This window comes from Ovis canadensis, chromosome 2, assembly GCF_042477335.2.
Source record: "Ovis canadensis isolate MfBH-ARS-UI-01 breed Bighorn chromosome 2, ARS-UI_OviCan_v2, whole genome shotgun sequence".
Lineage (NCBI taxonomy): Eukaryota > Metazoa > Chordata > Mammalia > Artiodactyla > Bovidae > Ovis > Ovis canadensis.
This window is the reverse complement of record NC_091246.1, coordinates 71,929,095-71,949,684: the sequence shown is the minus strand read 5'-3', so window position 1 is coordinate 71,949,684 and position 20,590 is coordinate 71,929,095. Positions and strand designations below refer to the sequence as shown.

The 20,590-nt window shown below is 44.8% G+C and overlaps 1 protein-coding gene across 1 annotated transcript in view; it reads left to right on the top strand.

Moving 5' to 3' along the window:
* The first annotated feature begins 2,663 nt into the window (after window positions 1–2,663).
* The window catches only part of LOC138432364 (uncharacterized), a 220,713-nt gene continuing 202,786 nt past the window's right edge, over window positions 2,664–20,590 (top strand). Inside the window, exons 1-3 of the mRNA XM_069573718.1 lie at window positions 2,664–2,768; window positions 2,934–3,171; window positions 3,274–3,711. Coding sequence (XP_069429819.1) covers window positions 2,664–2,768; window positions 2,934–3,171; window positions 3,274–3,711 — 781 coding nt within the window. The remainder of the gene's footprint in view (window positions 2,769–2,933; window positions 3,172–3,273; window positions 3,712–20,590) is intronic.

Below are 20,590 nucleotides of genomic sequence, written 5' to 3'. Positions count from 1 at the left end.
GCCAGAGGTCCTTTTCTGTGTATTATCTGGATAAAGAAAAGGGTAGAAAGAAACTCTCAAAGCTTTGGACACAGATCATATACATAAACAAAGATGGTGCTTTTGATGCTGCACTGACAACAGAGTCAGTCTGGAGCTGGACATGGTGGGCAGGGGTCTGTCAAGGCTCTCAGGTACCAGGGGCCCTCCCTCACATCTGAGAGAACTTATTCTTCCTGGAGGATACGAAGGAGGAAGAATCTGGAGCATGGGTTTGGTTCCACCAGTTGGACCCTCAGACCTCCATTATGTCTCTGCCAATTGCTCGAAAAAAAGCCTCTCCCTGGCACACACTAAGGCTGGCAAAGCAGATACAGGAATCTAGTAGAAAAGTCTCTCCAATTGCTCCCAATCAGTATTCCATTGCAGGGGAGCTCCTCTTTCCTTCTTAACTATCCTGTACTGATGTTTTTTTAAAGTTTGGTGGCCCTGAAAAGAAAGTGCTGATGACAGAAAGGAAGATGAGGAAGAGGGTGATGGCTGCTGGGAAACAGAAATTAGGGATAATCTAAAGATAAAAAGTCAGATTCACTGGTGGATCGAATAGATGATGTGAGCAAATCCACACTACACTTAAGACAGAAGAAAAATGATTCATGGACCTTTCTGCTTAGCACATGCTCCAGGGTGAAAACTGTTCAAGTATAAATATCAGCAAGACTATTGGAATGTGAAACACCTGTGGAGGGGAAGTCTAAGCGATTCTTAATCATCTGTATGGGTGGGAGGGGGGCACGAGAGGAAAGAAAATGGGACCCGTTTAAATAATGTGCTCACAATTCTGGGGACTCTTAAGGTCCCGAGTTCTATTTGGAATACCAGGAAATTAGTCTACTAGCTTCTAACTTTGAAAAATGGTAGTAAGGGCATTCATGGACTTATTTTTGTGTCTGAACTGTTGTAGTTTGCCCCTCTCAGTTATGACTTTGGGCAAATTGGTCACTCTTTGTGCCTAGTTTCCTCATTCATCAAAACAAGGGTCATAATAGTCTAATTCCGCTCTCACAGGGTAGTGGGATCTCTGTGATGTAGTTAGAACAGTGCCGGCATGTGGTAAGCCCTCAGTGTGAGATGTCATGATTATAACTTGCTTTATCATCCCAGCGACCTCCTCTCTTTGGTTTTTGGCTCAGCAGTCATTCAGATGATGCAGATTTGGTAAGGCTTCCACTCTTCCTACTCCGGGAGCCAAGTTGGGTAGCTGCTGCTGCTGCTGCTGCTGCTAAGTCGCCTCAGTGGTGTCCGACTCTGTGCAATCCCACAGACGGCAGCCCACCAGGCTCCCCCGTCCCTGGGATTCTCCAGGCAAGAACACTGGAGTGGGTTGCCATTTCCTTCTCCAATGCATGAGAGTGAAAAGTGAAAGTGAAGTCGCTCAGTCGTGTCCGACTCTTCGCGACCGCATGTACTGCAGCCTACCAGGCTCCTCCATTCATGGGATTTTCCAGGCAAAAGTACTGGAGTGGGGTGCCATTGCCTTCTCCAAGTTGGGTAGACCTCACAGCAAATCAGTCATTTTCAGATGGCTCAACTTGACTTGGAGTTAGAGGATAAGTGGCCTTGCCTTTGCCGAAAGGTTGTAAATCAGTGACAACTTCCAGCATGTGACTAAGGCCTCTACATAAGATGAGACGAGACCGCCTGATTCCCTAAATTTAGTCACGACCAAAGCTTAGATTTCCTGGCTTTGTGGTGAATCAAATTTTGACTTTTTTCTGCAGTTAGCTGAGGCTGGGTTTTTGCGCCCCACATTAATGTGGGGGAAATACTGCCAATGTGTTTTATGTTTGCTTGTTTGGTTTAAGGAACAGAGAACTCTTAGTTTCTTGAGAGTATGATGGAAATTCTAAGTTCTTTATATTGTCCTTGTAGAGATGCTTTATGAGTCATTTTCATCTATCATTCACATTTTAGCATGAATCCAACTTAACAACTGAAAGCATTTGAAGGCTGAACAAGCTTTTTTGACAGAAGGATAAAGAGGTCCAAGCACTACTTGAGAGGGTTTTGGGTAGCACGAAAATAGTGCCATCAAGGCAGGGCTTGAGAAGGCAAAAAGAAATGAGGAAGGCAGGAGAATGTTTAGAGAAGGCTGGAAGCAGGAGAGGCAGAATGATACAGTGAGGGGCGGGGTGCGCAGAATCCAAGTGTTCAGTGGTCTTCACCCCAGAAACTCGAGACAGCACCAACTTTTTAAAGAATTTCTGAGTCCCAGGGACTTCCAGGGCACAAATCAAAGCCGTAAGAAGGAAGAGCAGGGTACTTAGATGAAAGAGAGAGACAACAGACAGCCAAAGGGGAGATAAAGCCCTGGGAGGGGATGAGCCAGGCAGTCAGAGAGGCCATGGCAGGAACTTAGGACCAAATGGGAGGTGGAGTGGTAGTTGGGAAATAGATGAGACCAGGGATTCCATAAAGCCTGGCCAGTTGGAAATTCTGAAGTTACAAACCACAGAACCTCCAGGGAAGCTCATTCTTGTCAAGTCAGCCTGCTTGGTTAAGGATATTGTCTTCAAGGAATCTGCATGGCTTTACAATCCTTGCTTCCTCCCTGCAGTTCATTCTGTCAGGAGATGACAGATTTAAAATACATAAATTGGTGCAGAATTTGAAAAGTTTCCTTTATGGTAAGTGAGTCTGTGACTGAGGGAGACTCCCGTCGGAAGGACTGCCGCTTTTTCATAGCCGCCAGCAGCAGAAGACCGATTTCTCTTTGGAGAAGACAACCTGTAATTGGGTTTGGAGGCCCCATCCGTTGACGCCAGAGCTAACTGGGTAGGTTAGGTGGCTGGTGGAGGCAGGCGTCAACTTGGGGATGAGACTCCCTGGCCCTCCCGACTCACGTCTAGAGCAATGGTTCACCATCCAGCAGCCAGTGTGTTTTCAACTCCTAGTTAGGCGACGGGAGATGCACGTGGTCATTTGGGCCAGCCGGTCGGGTCGCAGGAGTGTCCTCGGACTTCTCCCTTAGAGCAGCCCCCCACCCCGCCCCCGGCCATGCTACTGTACGGAAAATTGCCCATGAGGAAAGAGCTCAGGACTTGAGACCTGTGTTCCAACGTGGGCGCCGGGGAGCCCCAGAACCTCCCCAGAAGAGCGAGTGCCCACCCAGCAAAGCGCGGGCCAAGGCAGGTTCCAAACGGACGCCCAGCGGGTCCCGGTGGACAGCAGGTGTCACCGTTCCCCAGCCAGCTCCGGGTGCCTCGCGCGCTCTCTAAACTTGCGCGCTCGGAGCCGCGGCCCCGCGGGGCGTCTGCACCCTCCTACTCATCGACAGCGCGGCCCTGTGTGCCGGGGGTCCCCGCGTGCCAGCGGCGGCCGGGCCCCGGGTGGAGTGGGGGGGTACGCGCCCCAGCCGGCCGGCACCTCCCAGGTGGGCGCGCGAACCCGCGGCGGAGGTGAGGCCGGGGCCGGCGCGTCCAAGCCCCGCCCCTTCCCGCGGCTGGGTTTTGGGAGCGCCGGGCGGCGCGGCTCGAGGCGGAGGCGCTGGCACCGTGGCGGCGGCTCCGGCTCCCGCCCGGATCCTGGCTCGCCGGCACCACCGCGTGCAGCTCGGCTTCGTCACCGGGGAGCAGCTCTGCGCCGCGGGGCCGCTCTCGCTCCCCTATCCGAACTCTCTGCTGCTGGAGGTGCACCCGGCGGGGGAGGAGGCGGATGCGACGGTGACCGACGGTGAGCTGCTGGCGAGTCCGAAGGGCTCCAGAGGGGCGGCCCTGGGCGCGCGTGGGGTGGGGCAGAGGGCTGCGGGGTGCGCTCAGGCCCGGGGTCGCGTCTCCTGGTCCTGAGAGGGTGTGCACCCCCTGCCCACGAAGGCTTGGCTTGCGGGACTGCCGGGCTATCGCGCCAGTTCCCCAAAGGCCCACGTGCTTCCAGTTGGGTCTTAATTGCAATCAGAGAAACTTCGGCGTTCTGGGCAGGCCGGCTCTGCGAACTAGTCTTGGCCGTAACTTGTAGATGTCAGAAGTGAGGCGCGTGATTTCCTCGCTGGGAACCTTTGTCTCTCTCCTTCCATGCCTCGCTGCCTTTCGAAGGCAGTGGGCCACCACCTCCCGGTCTGAAGCTTTCTTGGGGGCGAAGTTCTGAGTGGGAAGGACTGAGCCGGGTGTGCAGAGTCTAACGGCAGCAGTTTCGGTTCCAGAGGCGACTTTACGAAGACGCGCAAGTGCCAGTCGCCTGGCTTCCTTGAGTCGAGGAGTATGAAGGAAATGCTTCTGATCTTTGTGGGATCTTAGAAGTTTTGAGAATTCAAGGAAACCTTTAGAACTTGGCCCCAGAGAATGTATGTACACGCCCATCACACTTTGCTTATAACTATGGGGGTGGGGGGATCACTGCTCTTTTCTGCAGCTCATATTAAGTCACCAGTTTTAATAAGTGGAGGGAATAGATCCTGAGGCAGCTGCAAGTCTGCAGACTGCTGAGGTGCCTTCTGACCCTAACTTCTAAGATGTTGAGTCGAGTTTAGAGTGTTCTGCGTTGTGATTTAGTTCCAGTGGGAATTTCAAGAACTGTCTTTCTGCTCCTCAGTGATAAGTGTGATCCCAGCTCACTGCTATATCTCTGAAGCCTTAGAACAGACCCAGGCACATAGTTCGCACTCAAAACATGCTTGCTGTGGAATAATAAAACCCTTCACGTGTGTCTTCTCTCTTTGCTGGAGGCTGAAATGATGAAGTTTGGGTCTTTAAAAAAGAAGTATTAAAGGCTGAGTGTTATTCCATTGTGTGTGTATATATAGCGCATCTTCTCTATCCACTCCTCTAGGTTGTCTCCATGTCTTGGCTGTTGTAAACAGTGCTGCGGTGAACGCTGGGGTGCGTGTATCTTTTCGCACCGTGCTTTTCTCTGGATATGTGCCCAGGAGTGGGATTGCAGGTCATATAATAGCTCTGACTTTAGTTTTTTAAGGAACCATACTGTTCTCTATAGTTGCTATATCAATTTACATTCTTCCCAACAGTGCAAGAGAGTTCTCTTCGCTCCATGCTCTCTCCAGCATTTGTTGTTTGTGGGGGTTTTTTGATGGTAACCATTCTGACTGGAATGACGTGATATCTCATTGTAGTTTTGATTTGCATTTCTCTAAAGCCATGAAATTAAAAGCCATGAGCTTTCTCAAACTCATGTCCGTCGAGTGGGTGATGCCATCCAACCATCTCATCCTCTGTTGTCCCCTTCTCCTCCCACCTTCAATCTTTCCCAGCATCAGGGTCTTTTCCAGTGAGTCAGTTCTTTGCATCAGGTGGCCAAAGTGTTGGAGTTTCAGCGTCAGCATCAGTCCTTCCAATGAATATTCAGAACTGATTTCCTTTAGGACTGAGCCCCTTGACTGTTCACCTGAAACTATCACAGCATTGTTAATCAGTTATACTCCAATACAAAATATTTTTGTTGTTAAAAAATATATAAAAATTTTTTAAAAATGAAGTGAAAGTTTTTCAGCTGTCTCCAACTCTTTGCGACTCTATGGACTGTAACCTGTCAGGCTCCTCCGTCCATGGCATTCTCCAGGCAAGAATACTGGAATGAGTAGCCATTCCCTTCTCCAGGGGATCTTCCTGACCCAGGGATCGAATTGCATTACAGGCAGATTCTTTACCATCTGCCTGGGAATCCACACACACGCAAAGAATTTTTTTTTGAAGAAATATTAAATATCATTTGACCAGTGTCTTAGGAAGCTTGAGATTTGGCTAGAGATCAGAAGCCTTACTCAAGCGACTCGTGGATCTCTTTTGGATATAAGAAGGAAAAGGAGTTGGTTCCAGTGTTTTGCTGGGGAATTCCGAAACTCAAGGTGCCAGAAAGAAATTCAGTTTGCCTATCATAGTGATTTTGTTTAATCTGTAGTCATACATATAGAGAAACAGAAGAGCAGATTTGAGATAAATATGGTACTTGGTGTCTTGTGGCTTTCCCACAAATGTGCTTTAAAAGAAGTATCAGAGGTTCAACGTGACTGAAGTTGTAGTTTCCTGAGAGCACACCGGATGCCTGGCCTATGAGGGTATAATCATCTTACAGAGAGGAATAAGCTTCCCTCAATGAACAAATCAAATCTGGAGATGACCTCTTTGGTATGCAGTAAACCAAGTTAATGGAAACAAAAGGAATAATTAAAGCTAAGGCAAGCAGTCACTGCCACAAGTGACTGCCACAAGTTCCTAGTGAAAGGTTCACTAACAAAGAAGCAGAGAACTCACTCTCCTAACAACTTGAGTCCTAAAATGCGTTCTGTACATGAATGCAGTTACTTAAGTTTGCTGCTCTTTTATGGAGAGTTTTTGGAGAACAAGTCTTTTTATTTTATTTTATTTTATTTTTAATTTTAAAATCTTTAATTCTTACATGTGTTCCCAAACATGAACCCCCCCTCCCACCTCCCTCCCCATAATATCTCTGTGGGTCATCCCCATGCACCAGCCCCAAACATGCTGTATCCTGCGTCAGACATAGACTGGCAATTCAATTCTTACATGATAGTATACATGTTAGAATGCCATTCTCCCAAATCATCCCACCCTCTCCCTCTCCCGCTGAGTCCAAAAGTCCATTATACACAGCTGTGTCTTTTTTCTTGTCTTGCATACGGGGTCATCATTGCCATCTTTCTAAATTCCATATATATGTGTTAGTATACTGTATTGGTGTTTTTCTTTCTGGCTTACTTCACTCTGTATAATAGGCTCCAGTTTCATCCATCTCATCAGAACTGATTCAAATGAATTCTTTTTAACGGCTGAGTAATACTCCATTGTGTATATGTACCACAGCTTTCTTATCCATTCATCTGCTGATGGACATCTAGGTTGTTTCCATGTCCTGGCTATTATAAACAGTGCTGCGATGAACATTGGGGTACATGTGTCTCTTTCAATTCTGGTTTCCTCAGTGTGTATGCCCAGCAGTGGGATTGCTGGGTCATAAGGCAGTTCTATTTGCAATTTTTTAAGGAATCTCCACACTGTTCTCCATAGTGGCTGTACTAGTTTGCATTCCCACCAACAGTGTAGGAGGGTTCCCTTTTCTCCACACCCTCTCCGGCATTTATTGCTTGCAGATTTTTGGATCGCAGACATTCTGACTGGTGTGAAGTGGTACCTCATTGTGGTTTTGATTTGCATTTCTCTAATAATGAGTGATGTTGAGCATCTTTTCATGTGGTTGTTAGCCATCCGTATGTCTTCTTTGGAGAAATGTCTATTTAGTTCTTTGGCCTATTTTTTGATTGGGTCATTTATTTTTCTGGAATTGAGCTGCAGAAGTTGCTTGTATATTTTTGAGATTAGTTGTTTGTCAGTTGCTTCATTTGCTATTATTTTCTCCCATTCAGAAGGCTGTCTTTTCACCTTGCTTATAGTTTCCTTTGTTGTGCAGAAGCTTTTAATTTTAATTAGATCCCATTTGTTTATTTTTGCTTTTATTTCCAGAATTCTGGGAGGTGGATCATAGAGGATCCTGCTGTGATTTATGTCTGAGAGTGTTTTGCCTATGTTCTCCTCTAGGAGTTTTATAGTTTCTGGTCTTACATTTAGATCTTTAATCCATTTTGAGTTTATTTTTGTGTGTGGTGTTAGAAAGTAATCTAGTTTCATTCTTTTACAAGTGGTTGACCAGTTTTCCCAGCACCACTTGTTAAAGAGATTGTCTTTACTCCATTGTATATTCTTGCCTCCTTTGTCAAAGATAAGGTGTCCATATGTGTGTGGATTTATCTCTGGGCTTTCTGTTTTGTTCCATTGATCTATATGTCTGTCTTTGTGCCAGTACCATACTGTTTTGATGACTGTGGCTTTGTAGTAGAGCCTGAAGTCAGGCAAGTTGATTCCTCCAGTTCCATTCTTCTTTCTCAAGATTGCTTTGGCTATTCGAGGTTTTTTGTATTTCCATACAAATCTTGAAATTATTTGTTCTAGTTCTGTGAAAAATATGGCTGGTAGCTTGATAGGGATTGCATTGAATTTGTAAATTGCTTTGGGTAGTATACTCATTTTCACTATATTGATTCTTCTGATCCACAAACATGGTAAATTTCTCCATCTATTAGTGTCCTCTTTGATTTCTTTCATCAGTGTTTTATAGTTTTCTATATATAGGTCTTTAGTTTCTTTAGGTAGATATATTCCTAAGTATTTTATTCTTTTCATTGCAAAAGAAATGGACAAATTCTTAGAAAAGTACAATTTTCCAAAACTGAACCAGGAAGAAATAGAAAATCTTAACAGACCCATCACAAGCACGGAAATTGAAACTGTAATCAGAAATCTTCCAGCAAACAAAAGCCCAGGTCCAGACGGCTTCACAGCTGAATTCTACCAAAAATTTCGAGAAGAGCTAACACCTATCCTCCTCAAACTCTTCCAGAAAATTGCAGAGGAAGGTAAACTTCCAAACTCATTCTATGAGGCCACCATCACCCTAATACCAAAACCTGACAAAGATGTCACAAAAAAAGAAAACTACAGGCCAATATCACTGATGAACATAGATGCAAAAATCCTCAACAAAATTCTAGCCATCAGAATCCAACAACACATTAAAAAGATCATACACCATGACCAAGTGGGCTTTATCCCAGGGATGCAAGGATTCTTCAATATCCGCAAATCAATCAATGTAATTCACCACATTAACAAATTGAAAAATTTATATGATTATCTCAATAGATGCAGAGAAGGCCTTTGACAAAATTCAACATCCATTTATGATAAAAACTCTCCAGAAAGCAGGAATAGAAGGAACATACCTCAACATAATAAAAGCTATATATGACAAACCCACAGCAAACATTATCCTCAATGGTGAAAAATTGAAAGCATTTCCCCTAAAGTCAGGAACAAGACAAGGGTGTCCACTTTCACCGCTACTATTCAACATAGTTCTGGAAGTTTTGGCCACAGCAATCAGAGCAGAAAAAGAAATAAAAGGAATCCAAATTGGAAAAGAAGAAGTAAAACTCTCACTGTTTGCAGATGACATGATCCTCTACATGGAAAACCCTAAAGACTCCACCAGAAAATTACTAGAGCTCATCAATGAATATAGTAAAGTTGCAGGATATAAAATCAACACACAGAAATCCCTTGCATTCCTATACACTAATAATGAGAAAGTAGAAAAAGAAATTATGGAGAACAATTCTTAAGGTTTTTTTTTTTTTTTTAAGTAGCTCATTTTACTGTATAACCAACTAGACCCCTGTGGATGGTGGTTGAGCAGAGCAGCTTACCGGCAAATTCTAAAGAACTGTTAGAAGGGAGACTGTGCTGTGCTTAGTCGCTCAGTTGTGTCCCACTCTTTGCAACCCCATAGACTCCTCTGTCCATGGGGAGTCTCCAGGCAGGAATACTGGAGTGGATTGCCATGCCCTCCTCCAGGGGATCTTCCCAACTCAGGGATCGAACCCAGGTCTCCCGCATTGCAGTGGATTCTTTACTACTGTCTGAGCCAACAGGGAAGCCCGAAGGAAGACTCTGTTTTCAAATATTGTACATTTAGTAGCAGCATTTTGAATGGGTAGAATTTCTCCTGGGGTAAAGAATGGCCCAAATTCTTTAATGGGCTGTAAGAAAGGGCCTAAGCAATGTACCCTTAGAAAACGATATCCTTTCTCAGTTCGTATCTAGAATTTGTTGTTAAGCAAGTAGACTCTGGAGTCACATGGCCCGAATTCAGATCCTGGCACTGCCTTTCTCAGCTGTGCTACATTTATCAAAACTTTCATCCTACTTCAGCTTCAGTGTCTCCATTTGAAAATAAGAAAGATAATACACATTTAGGGCTCCCTGGTGGCTCAGCGGTGAAGCATCTTCCTGTAATGCAGGAGACACAGGTTCACAGGTTCGATCCCTGGGTCAGAAAGATCCCCTGGAGACTGAAATGGCAGCCCACTCACCCCCACCCCGACATGAGGATTAAATGAAACAATGCATACATCATGCTTGATACAATACCTGGCATATATTAAGACATCAGTAAGTGTCTTCTGTTGTTACTAATATTTATGTTGTGTCCCCCAGACAATAGTTTTCTAGGCTGTGCTGAGGAATAGCTAGGCTGTATTTTTGTGAAGGTGTTTCAAAGAAGGGTTAATTAAATCTAATAAATACTTGGAAAACGGAATAATTTTCTTGATTTCCAGTTTCAATAGCTTGTCATGTAAAGAATGGGACAGAACAAGACAAATTAGTTTATTCTATTTTCAGTCCCTCCAAAATTGACAGTTTTATGAAGGGAACACACCAGGGGATGTAGCCAGTAATGTGCTCTAGCTTGTGAACTCTGGGAAAACACTCATCCATCCCTTTTTCTGAGCCCCCATCCTACCAGGAGCCTGCCTGAGGCATGCTTCATTTATGCTGCTATTCCCAGAACCTTCCACAATACCTGGCACACACAAGACATCAATAAATGTTTCCTGAGTGAGTCAGTGATTTAATGCAAGAATTTTTTAATCTTGCTAAAATGAAAGTTGAAATACTGAGTACCCAGAGTGCAGACTCTGAATTGTCTCCCAAATGATTAAGAGACTGGCTTCATTTACAGTCTAGGGGGATGTCGTAAAATGTAGTGAGTTAACAGGCAATTGGAGGTATAGTAAGGTACACAGGTCAGGAGACAGTTGCCCTGGTTGTCCAGGGGCTACGGCTCTGCTTCCAGTGCAGGGACCCTGGGGTTTATCCCAGGTCAGGGAGCTAGATCCCACATGCTACAACTAAGACCTGGTGCAGCCCAATAAAAATAAACATTAAAAAAAAAAGAAAGTTTGTTACTCAGTTTCCAAGAAGAGGGAGAGAGGGCACGCCATGAGGGTGGGTGGGTGGAACTCTCAGAGAGGCACTGGAGTCCTCAGGAGGCGGGTGGGAGGAGGTGGGAAGCTGTGGGCAAGAGCCTTTGTCGTGGTTTCTATGGGAAGGAATGGCTGAGGCAGGGTGGGCAGGTGTCAGTTGGCTAGTTAGAATCATTTTAGTGGGCTCTGGGGGCATACAGGCTCTCCCTGGTGGTCTGGTATCTGGCCCTATGGTGTTTAGGGCAGGTGGATAGTGGCCCAGGGTGTGGGGACCCAGTAAAGGAGACAGATGGTGTGTGGGCCCTGGACTGATTGGATTTTATTTGAAAAGTGTGCTTGCAGGTAAGTTGTAAACTATCTCTAGGAATTGGTTTACCCTGGGAGAGGCAAGTGTATCCAGCATCAGCGAGGCCCCTGTGTCCGAGTATCAGAATATACAGTGAAAAGGCATGGTTAATACAAGGGAGAATCAGAATACAAAAGAATTAGCAAGTATATAGGGTGGGGTGGGGTGCTGCTGGCGTGGAGGGTGGCTGCAGGTAGGAAGGGCTTGTGGGTCAGGAGTTGAGTTCAGGTGATGGAGAAAAACATATATTGTTTTCATTGAACTGGGAAAGGGAAGGGAAACCAAAAAAGTGGGGGGTGGGGCTGCTTCTCCTCCACCCCTTTCTCCAAGGTCTCTATAAGCTTGTGCTGGGGAGCAGCGGGGAGATGAAGAGCTGAGACTGCATTGTGTAAAGGCTAAAGGTAGAGTGGATCTCCAGGAGGAAAGAGAGAACTTTCTATTCCCTTTCTCAGTTTAGAGTTGTCTTTTAATTAATCCGGAAGAGTTTGGAAAATATATAAATAAGCCACATTGATAATCCAGTATGAAAACGCAGTGGTTTTTGTCTCTGAGGGATTGTGAAAGGATGCCAGGTTTTTTGTCCCCTGATGGTTGCTCATCTCATTAAACGAGGGAGAAGGAACGTCAGAGAAACACGTCCTTTGTATCGCATGGTACGCTCATCTTCCTTCATTGAATCTGTGCTAAAAGTGTTAGTGGGTTGAGGCCTAGGGACTGCAACTTAGAATCTGCAAGTCAGGCATCTGTGCATGACATGAGCATTAATTACTTTTCTTTTTTCAAATATTTATTTGGCTGTGCTGGATCTTAGTTGTGGCGTGTGGAATCTTTAGTTGCAGCCTGAGGGGTCTAATACCCTGACCAGGGATCGAACCTGGGCCCCCTGCGTTGAGAGCTCAGAGTTTTAGCCACTGTACCACCAGGGAAGTCCTGAGCATTAATTACTTTTCACTCAGCAAATATTTATTGAACATGTGTTCTGTGCTAATCACTGTGTGGACAGTATAGGGGCTGGATAAAGACCCAATATTATGGAACTAATATTTAATTGGGGGGAGACAATAGCCAAAGGTGTGGCAAGATAATTTCAGACTGAGGTAGATGAACAGAATGAAAAATGAGAGACATTGAGAGGAAGGCAACTTATAGAGAATGTGGTCAGGGAAGGCCTCTCTGAGGAAGTAATCCTTGACCTGAGGCAGGAAGGATGAAAGGAGCCAGCTAAGCAAAGTGCTGGAGGAAAACCGTAGCAGGCTGAGACAAGGGCAGGTGGAAGGGCCCAGGAGCTGGCGGGAGCTGATGTGTCTGACATGGCCGGTGTAACTGATGCTTCTTAAGGGGGAAGGGGAGTTGAAGTTAGCATTCCTGTTTTTACTGAAGCATAACAAGCTCCCGCAGTGCCTTAAAATAACTGCCATGCTCCCAGACCACTCTGTGGGTTAAGAAACCAGGCAGGACTTGGCTGGGTGATTCTTTTGCTCCTTGTGCCGTTGACAGGTGACTCCTTGGCACTCAGCTGGCAGCCAGCATGATCTGGGTTATCCAGGAAGGCTTTTTCACTTGGGCTGGCATCTGGGCTGGTGTGATAGTTAGTTATGTATGTTAATTTGGGTGGGCCATGTACCCAGATAACTCCCCAAACATTATTCTGGATGTGTCAGTGAGGGTGTTTGGGGATGAGAGTAATATTTAAATCAGTAACTTTGGGTATAGCAGATTGCCCCTCCAGAATTTGGACAGGCCTCAGCCAATCACTTGAAGGCCTTAATAGACCAAAGACTGGTTTTTGCTCAGCAAGAAAGAACTCTGCCAGCTGATGGTCTTTGGCCTTAAACTACAGCCGAGACTGTGCGTAGGGAGCCTGTATGTGGCCTCTGTGTGTGGGATGACGTTGTCCTGCGTGGTTTCCTCACACCTGGGGCTTCTCCCAGCGAGACTGCTGTTGCCCAGTGAGAGTTTTCCAGCAGACGAAACAGAAGCTGCCTTCCTTTTTGTGCACAGATGTCAGTTGGCATCACCTGTGTCATGCTCTGTTGGTCAGAGCAGTCACAAACCTGCCCAGGCTCAACAGGAGAGGATGCAGATAGACCTCACCTCTCCATGGGAGGGGGGTCACATAATTTAGGTAAAATGTTTTAAAATTGCCGCTGAGACCACCTGGGTCATGTAGGATACGCACACACTCACTCTCACTCACACACGCACTGCGGGGTTTTTGGAGGAACTGTAATAACAGTCTTCTTCCTCACGATTACTGAAACAGCTGATAGAGCATGGGTTTTGATGTGTACCACAGAGGGCTTTCTTATTTTTCTCTTACAAACTGAACTTGCCCCCACTTGAGATGAACACCTCGTAGAATGCCTTCTCTACAAGCAGCAGATCAGGAAGCAAGCAGGGAGGGGCTAGAGTGTGCGGGTTTTATCCTTCTCTCAAAGTCATAAATCAGAGAATCCTGGGAGGGAGAGAGTGGGCATGGGGAAAGGGGCTGGAGTCCTTACTGGACACAGTATTTCTCAGTGGGGCATAATTTTGTGCTGGAACATTCTTCATTGCGAGAGACATTGCAGAGTGGTTAGCACCTCTGGTGCCTTGGCAGCAAATGCCAGCAGCCCCAAGTTTCATACCCCAATTTCTATGACAAAGAGAAACAGCCTTCATGCATGCTGGCAGAACTTCCTTCAGGTGGACATGTGAGGGAAGAAGAATGCAGAATTTCTTCCCCTGCCTATCCCCACCCAGCAGTCACAAACTCAGCACGCCCTAATATGTCTCCTTCCAAACTATTTGAAAAACAACTACATATTTCTTTAGCACAGTAGTCCACCCCCCAAACAATAGATCATTCCTTATATTCGTGGGCAAAGCCAACCTTGCTACTGTTTAATCCTAGCAACTATTTTGATTTTGTTGCACTGAAGAGGTTGTTTTAAAATGTGAAATACTGTCAGAATCCTGCCAAGTAACTCCTTTTTTTCATTGTTATTTTACCAGAAGCAGTGCTTTCATGATTTCTTGGGGCTTTCCAAGGAAGATATTTAATAGAATGAAATGGAGGCTTTCAGCTGGACCTGGTTTTGTGTTCCAGCATTATGGGATGCGCAAGCAGTGAAGCAAAGCCTTTCAGGCGGTAATGGAACCTCGACTGGGTGACAAATGGAAAATGGTTCAAGGCCCTTGTGTTTCACCGGAAGTGAAAACAGATGAAAAGACTTGGTTTTCTGGCCAAATAAAGACCTTGTAAAGATCCCTTTCTTTCCCCATTTTCAGTAGTGTTACTAAGTTTGTGATTAGTACCAATGAATCAACTATGTCAAGGACAAGCAATCCACTGATTAATACTTAACATCAGTGCCACTGGGAAGAGAAAAGAAGCATGAGGATCTTATGAGTAAACTGTAGATACCACAGTTGCTTGTAATATTCAGAGTTATTTTTTAAAACAAAGAGATGATTGAAGCAAAAAAAAAAAAAAGAAAGCTATGTCACTGACATTATATTTGTGCTTTGTGTTGTGGCTGGCCACAGGATATCTGAAATGTATAGTTACTTTAAAAGATGAGGCTTATAAAAATGAACCAGACTGGGACCATCCTGATGACGAAACTGCTTCTGTACCTCCTTTTCCCCTCCTGTGGTTGCAGCGATGCGCATTCTTATCCCTGGCACATGGGAGCATGTGGGCATCAGTAATCTCCTCCTCCCAGGATTTTCCTCCCAAATGCCTGAGAGGCTTTCCCCCACACCCCTCAGTTCCTTCTCTGTCTTGCCAGGGTTTCACCTGGAAGATCTGTAAAAGCTGAAGGGCTTAGGTTTTCCCAGTACGTTAGCATTTTAATAGGAACACATTCCTTGCTCAGTGGAATGCCCTTACATTCTTGAATAAGGTCTCACTAGGTATCTCAGATCACTTTAAAATATTTAAATTTAATTAGTTAAGTTTTGGCTGTGCTGTGTCTTTACTGAGGTGTGTGGGCCTCTCACTGCGGTAGCTTCTCTTGTAGAGTCCAGGCCCTAGCGCGCAGGCTCAGTGGTGGTGGCGCGCGGGCTTAGCTGCCTGCGGAGTCTGATTCCCGGAACCTGTGTCCCCTGCATTGACACGCAGACTCCCAATCACTGGACCACCAAGGAAGCCCTTCCCACCTCACGTTTTAATTACTCCACTTACTTCCACTTAGCTAAGCTACGTCCTCCGCGGTAGGTGCTGCACACATTAGGCTCAAATGGCCTGGAGGGTAGAGCATATTGACAAATGGACCTTATTTTATTGGTCTATTTGTTCCAGGTACATTGTCCACAAACCTGAGCACCTCCTCCTTGCCATGGTAACCACTTGTGTTTAGCTACCTAGTCTTTAGCCTGTGATTAAAATTGGATGTCTGGCCACAAATCCATAGGATGAGAAAATACTTACTTGTTACTTACAGGGAGCTGGACTCTTCAGTGAGCTTAGAATCCTGAGTGAATGGGTAGAGTGGTATGATACTATGGTATCATACCACTCTATGATACTATGGTATCTTTCTTGGCATATTTTAGATAGAAATAAGGTTTCCTAAACTCCAGGTCAGCAATCTAAATAAAATTGTATGACCGTCTTTTGTTAATTGATTCTCACTATTTGAACCTGTTTTATGATTAGGCTGGTGAGATGGTTGGATCAACCAGCTTGTGTGTGTGTGCTAAGTTGCCTCAGTCCTGTCTGACTCTTAGCTACTGTATGGACTGTAGCCCGCCAGGCTCCTCTGTCTATGGGATTCTCCACGCAAGTATACTAGAGTGGGTTGCCATGCCCTCCTCCAGGGGATCTTCCCGACCCAGGGATTGAACCTGAGTCTCTTAAGTCTCCTGCACTGGCAAGCAGGTTCTTTATCACTAGGGCTATTTGGGAAGCCCCAGCCAGCTCAGATTACCCCAAGTATTGGCTTCATTACCTTGGGTAGTTTTTCTGAACCTGCCTGAACCTTAGTCTTCTTTCCTAGAAGCTAAGTTTTATCTCATAAAGTAATGGGGAAAATAAACAGAATAACAAAAAATTAAAATGACTTTTTATTAATTTTTAAAGTAAGTGGACTAAAAATGATCAATTAAAAATAACACAAAGCTATTTGACAAGCAGTTGTGAAGCTAAGCTAACACTTTTGTGGAGCTTGCATTTTAGTGCCATTCAGAAAGCCTCAGGTTTCTTTGTCTTTGCTGGACTTCCTGCAGGACTGTTGGAGGAAATGTATCATTTGTGATTCCAACAGATTGATTGTGTGTAGTTGCCTTTCACATTCAGAATATGGCTGACTCGACTATCAGCCTGTCTGCTGAGGGGTCTCAGAGCCTTTCTATGTGCTGTTCTTCTGCTTGAAGCGCTATTCCATGTCCACATCCCCATCTCAACCCTTTGTATTATGGGTCCTTCTTATCCTTTGATTCAAAGTTTGAAAGTTATATTTCTCACAAGGCTGAGTACCCAGGGTTCCTACAGCATTTACCACCATTTATCTCAGCCCTCTTGCTTTCATAGCAGCGATCACAACTTGCAATGAGAAATTAAAAAAAAAAATTATTCCCTCTTGGTTAAAATTGAAGTTGGAATCACATGCTGCAAATCACAAGAATATTTAATAAGAAACCTTGAGAAGAACGGAAGTTGACCCCAACGCTTTTGAGAATGTGAAGAGTAGCTTGCAGCATATTTTCCAATTAGGAGCCGTGAAGGCATAAAAAATAAAGAACACTTGCCAGGTCAGGTGGAAGGACTACTTGAATCAGAGCTACACAGCCTCTGAATTTTGTCATGAAGAAATTGAGTTCCAGACCAGTCCCTGAGAGTGGGGGGGGGGGGGGGGGAGGGAGGAAAGTCTCCTGTAATATTTCATTTTTAGCTATAGAAAGTTTATTGTTTTCTCCTGGAAAATATAAGTCAACATTGAGGCTCTTATGGCTACTGAACATGTTCGTTATGGGAAATTGTATTTACTTAGAGTTTCTTTTACAAAATTGCATTTATTAGAATGTTTGTAGAAAATTGACTTTACTTACCTATTTGTGTTGTACACAGCAGCACTGTGATGAATAGGTTACTAACTTTCTTCAATAACACTCTCCATATCAGTGCTGGAAATTAATTTCATTTGTTGGTTCATTCAGTTCATGTTTATTGCACACCTACTATGAGCCAGGCACTGTACAAGGTGCTGGGCAAATAGCAGGGTGGGTGTGTGTGTTAGTCACTCAGTCATGTCCGACTCTTTGCAACCCTATGGACTGTAGCCCCCCAGGCTCCTCTGTCCATGGAATTCTCCAGGCAAGAATACTAGTTCAGTTCAGTTCAGTCACTCAGTTGTGTCCAACTCTTTGTGACCCCATGGACCATAGCGCGCCAGTCTTCCCTGTCCATCACCAACTTCCGGAGTTTACCCAAATTCATGTCCATTGAGTCGGTGATGCCATCCAACCATCTCGTCCTCTGTCATCCCCTTCTCCTCCTGCCTTCAATCTTTCCTAGCATCAGGGTCTTTTCAAATGAGTCAGCTCTTCATATCAGGCGGCCAAAGTACTGGAGTTTCAGCTTCAACATCAGTCCTTCCGATGAACACTCAGGACTGATCTCCTTTAGGATGGACTGGTTGGATCTCCTTGCAGTCCAAGGGACCCTCAAGAGTCTTCTCCAACACCACAGTTCAAAAGCATCAGTTCTTTGGTGCACAGCTTTCTTTATAGTCCAACTCTCACATCCATACAGGACCACTAGAAAAACCATAGTGTTGACTAGACGGATCTTTGTTGGCAAAGTAATATCTCTGCTTTTTAATATGCTGTCTAGGTTGATCATAACTTTCCTTCCAAGGAGCAAGTGTCTTTTAATTTCATGGCTGCAATCACCATCTGCAGTGATTTTGGAGCCCCCAAAAATAAAGTCAGCCACTGTTTCCACTGTTTCCCCATCTAGAATGAGTTGCTATTCTCTTCTCCAGGGGATCTTCCCAATCCTGGAATTGAACCCAGCTCTCCCATATTACAGGCAGATTCTTTACTGTCTGAGGCACCAGGAAAGCCTAAATAGCAGAATATTAGCTACCTATACCTATTGCTGAGTAACAACCACCACCTCAGTGGCTTAAAACAGCACACTTTGATTGTCTTAACTGTTTTTAGGGTCAGCAATCTTAAGTGTGGCTTAGCAGGGGCCTTTGCTCAGGATCTCTCAGAGCTGCTGGGGCATCCCTGGTAGGTCAGTTGGTAAAGAATCTGCCCACAATGCAGTAGACCCTGGTTCAATTCCTGAGTTCGGAAGATCCACTGGAGAAGGGATAGTCTACCCACTCCAGTATTCTTGGGCTTCCCTTCTGGCTCAACTGGTAAAGAATCCTCCTGCAATGTGGTAGACCTGAGTTTGATCCCTGGGTTGGGAAGATCCCCTGGAGAAGGGAAAGGCTTCCACTCCAGTATTCTGGCCTGGAGAATTCCATGGAATGTATAGTTCATGGAGTCGCAAAGAGTCGGAGATGGCTGAGCAAATTTCACTTTCACTTTCTCAGAGCTGCACTCAAGGCTTTGATGCACTGAGGGCTCTGCTTGTGCTGAGAACTCACATAAAGATTTGGCTGGGCAGAGGATCCTCTTCTAAGCCCTCTTGTGCGGTTGTTGGCTTAATTCTGTTCATCACTGGTGGTTCACTGAGGGCCTCAGTTCCTTGTGGTCCATTTGTAGGAATCCTACTCTAGTTCCTTGGTACATGGGCTGCCCAGCATGGCAGCTTGTGTCATAAAGGCCAGTAAGAGAGGAAGGAGTCTGATGGAGAAATGAAAATCTCAGTCTTTTGTAACCTAATCATGGAAGTTATACCCATGACCTGTGACGTAGTCTGTTGGTTAGTCACCACTCCACACCTGATGGGAGAGGTTCCATAGTGGTGTGAATACCAGTGCCCACTGAGGGCCGTTGTAGAGTCTGCCTGCAACAAGGGTTGAAGGAAACAAAGTCCCTGCTTTTATCAAGGGTGTGTTCTAGTACCAGTCAGAAAGCATCTGCTGGACCTTCTAAGGTCCTGTTTGAAAAATATATATTTGTGCTTCTAACACAAATTGCCAAATACCTTGCGAAGAATCATTTTTAAAATTAGTTATCACAAACAATATTGCTGTGAAACCCTCAGGGAGTTTGCAGCTAACTTGCAAAACTAAAGCACGTAGCTCAAAGTATACGAAATCCTTCAGCAGAACTGCACTGATCAGTGGGACAGAAAATCGGCTCCAGCGTGCTTTTGGTTTCTAGGTCCTTTGCTTTGCTTTGAATAGCTGGATGGAAGAGGCCCATATTTATGACTAAGACACATCCTTTGTGGGAACTTCTGTCTAATTTTTAGGCAGCTTTACTTTATCATGACTTCATTTCTTTGTTTGCTGGGCTCCGCTAGCTTTTCTTCTTTTCAGGAATATAGGGATGCACTGAAGATACAATTTGTCTTATGTTTAGGTTCAAACACGGAAGTGTTTTTATTACGTCACTCACAGGAGAGACAGGGGTAACTGCTGTTTCAAATACTAGAAATTACAGTGAAGTTTTATAGAGTGAAACAAGGAAGTTAGGACAAAGATGGGGAAAGAGAAAGAGAGGAGTGATGGATGGATGGAAGCAATGAAGGAAGGAAGGGGGCTAAGAAGAAAGGAAAGAGAGTACTCACTCTGGGTTTATTGCATCTTGGGGATAAACAAACAGATTCACTCTAGCAATACTGGTATTTTCTGTGCTAGCCATGTTTTAGGTCCTTATCTAAAATATGTTTCACAAACTTTGACATTTATACAGTCAAGGGTTTAGAATCTATGTTTTAAAAGACATAGAGACAGATTGTGGACAGGCTTGAGAGAGTACCCACGCCTTGTGGGTATCAGAAAATCAAAGATGAATGAAAATCCATACATTGGGACAGGGAGGAGGAAAGTGAATCTGAATTTTATGCATTGCTGTCAGCCAAACCCAATCTAGCTAATGAAGCTGTAGACCCCAAGATATTTATAAATATTGCAAATTAATGTGAGATGGTATGCTACCTTGGAAGAAGACTGAGGCATAATTCAGCAACTGGCCTAAAACTCTTTGAGGAAAGAACAGAGCCAACAGTGTAAACACAGTCACTGGGGCTAGAATCTGGGCCCTTGTAATGCTTCTTTGTGCCTGGAAAACAGAAGGTCTGTGTCATTACTTCATGAATTTCCTTTGGATAAAGCTTATGTTTTTCTCCTTATAGGAAGACTCACTTCTAATTTCATAGTTTTTTTCTTCCTCAGAAAATTAAGTTTTTAAATCCTGTTTCCATAGATGACAAGTCCTTCAGGATATGAATTCTGTTTCCTTAGATTTTTAGAAGGATCAGATCAGAAGACCAGGGAACATGTCAACCATAGGCAATGAATATTAAT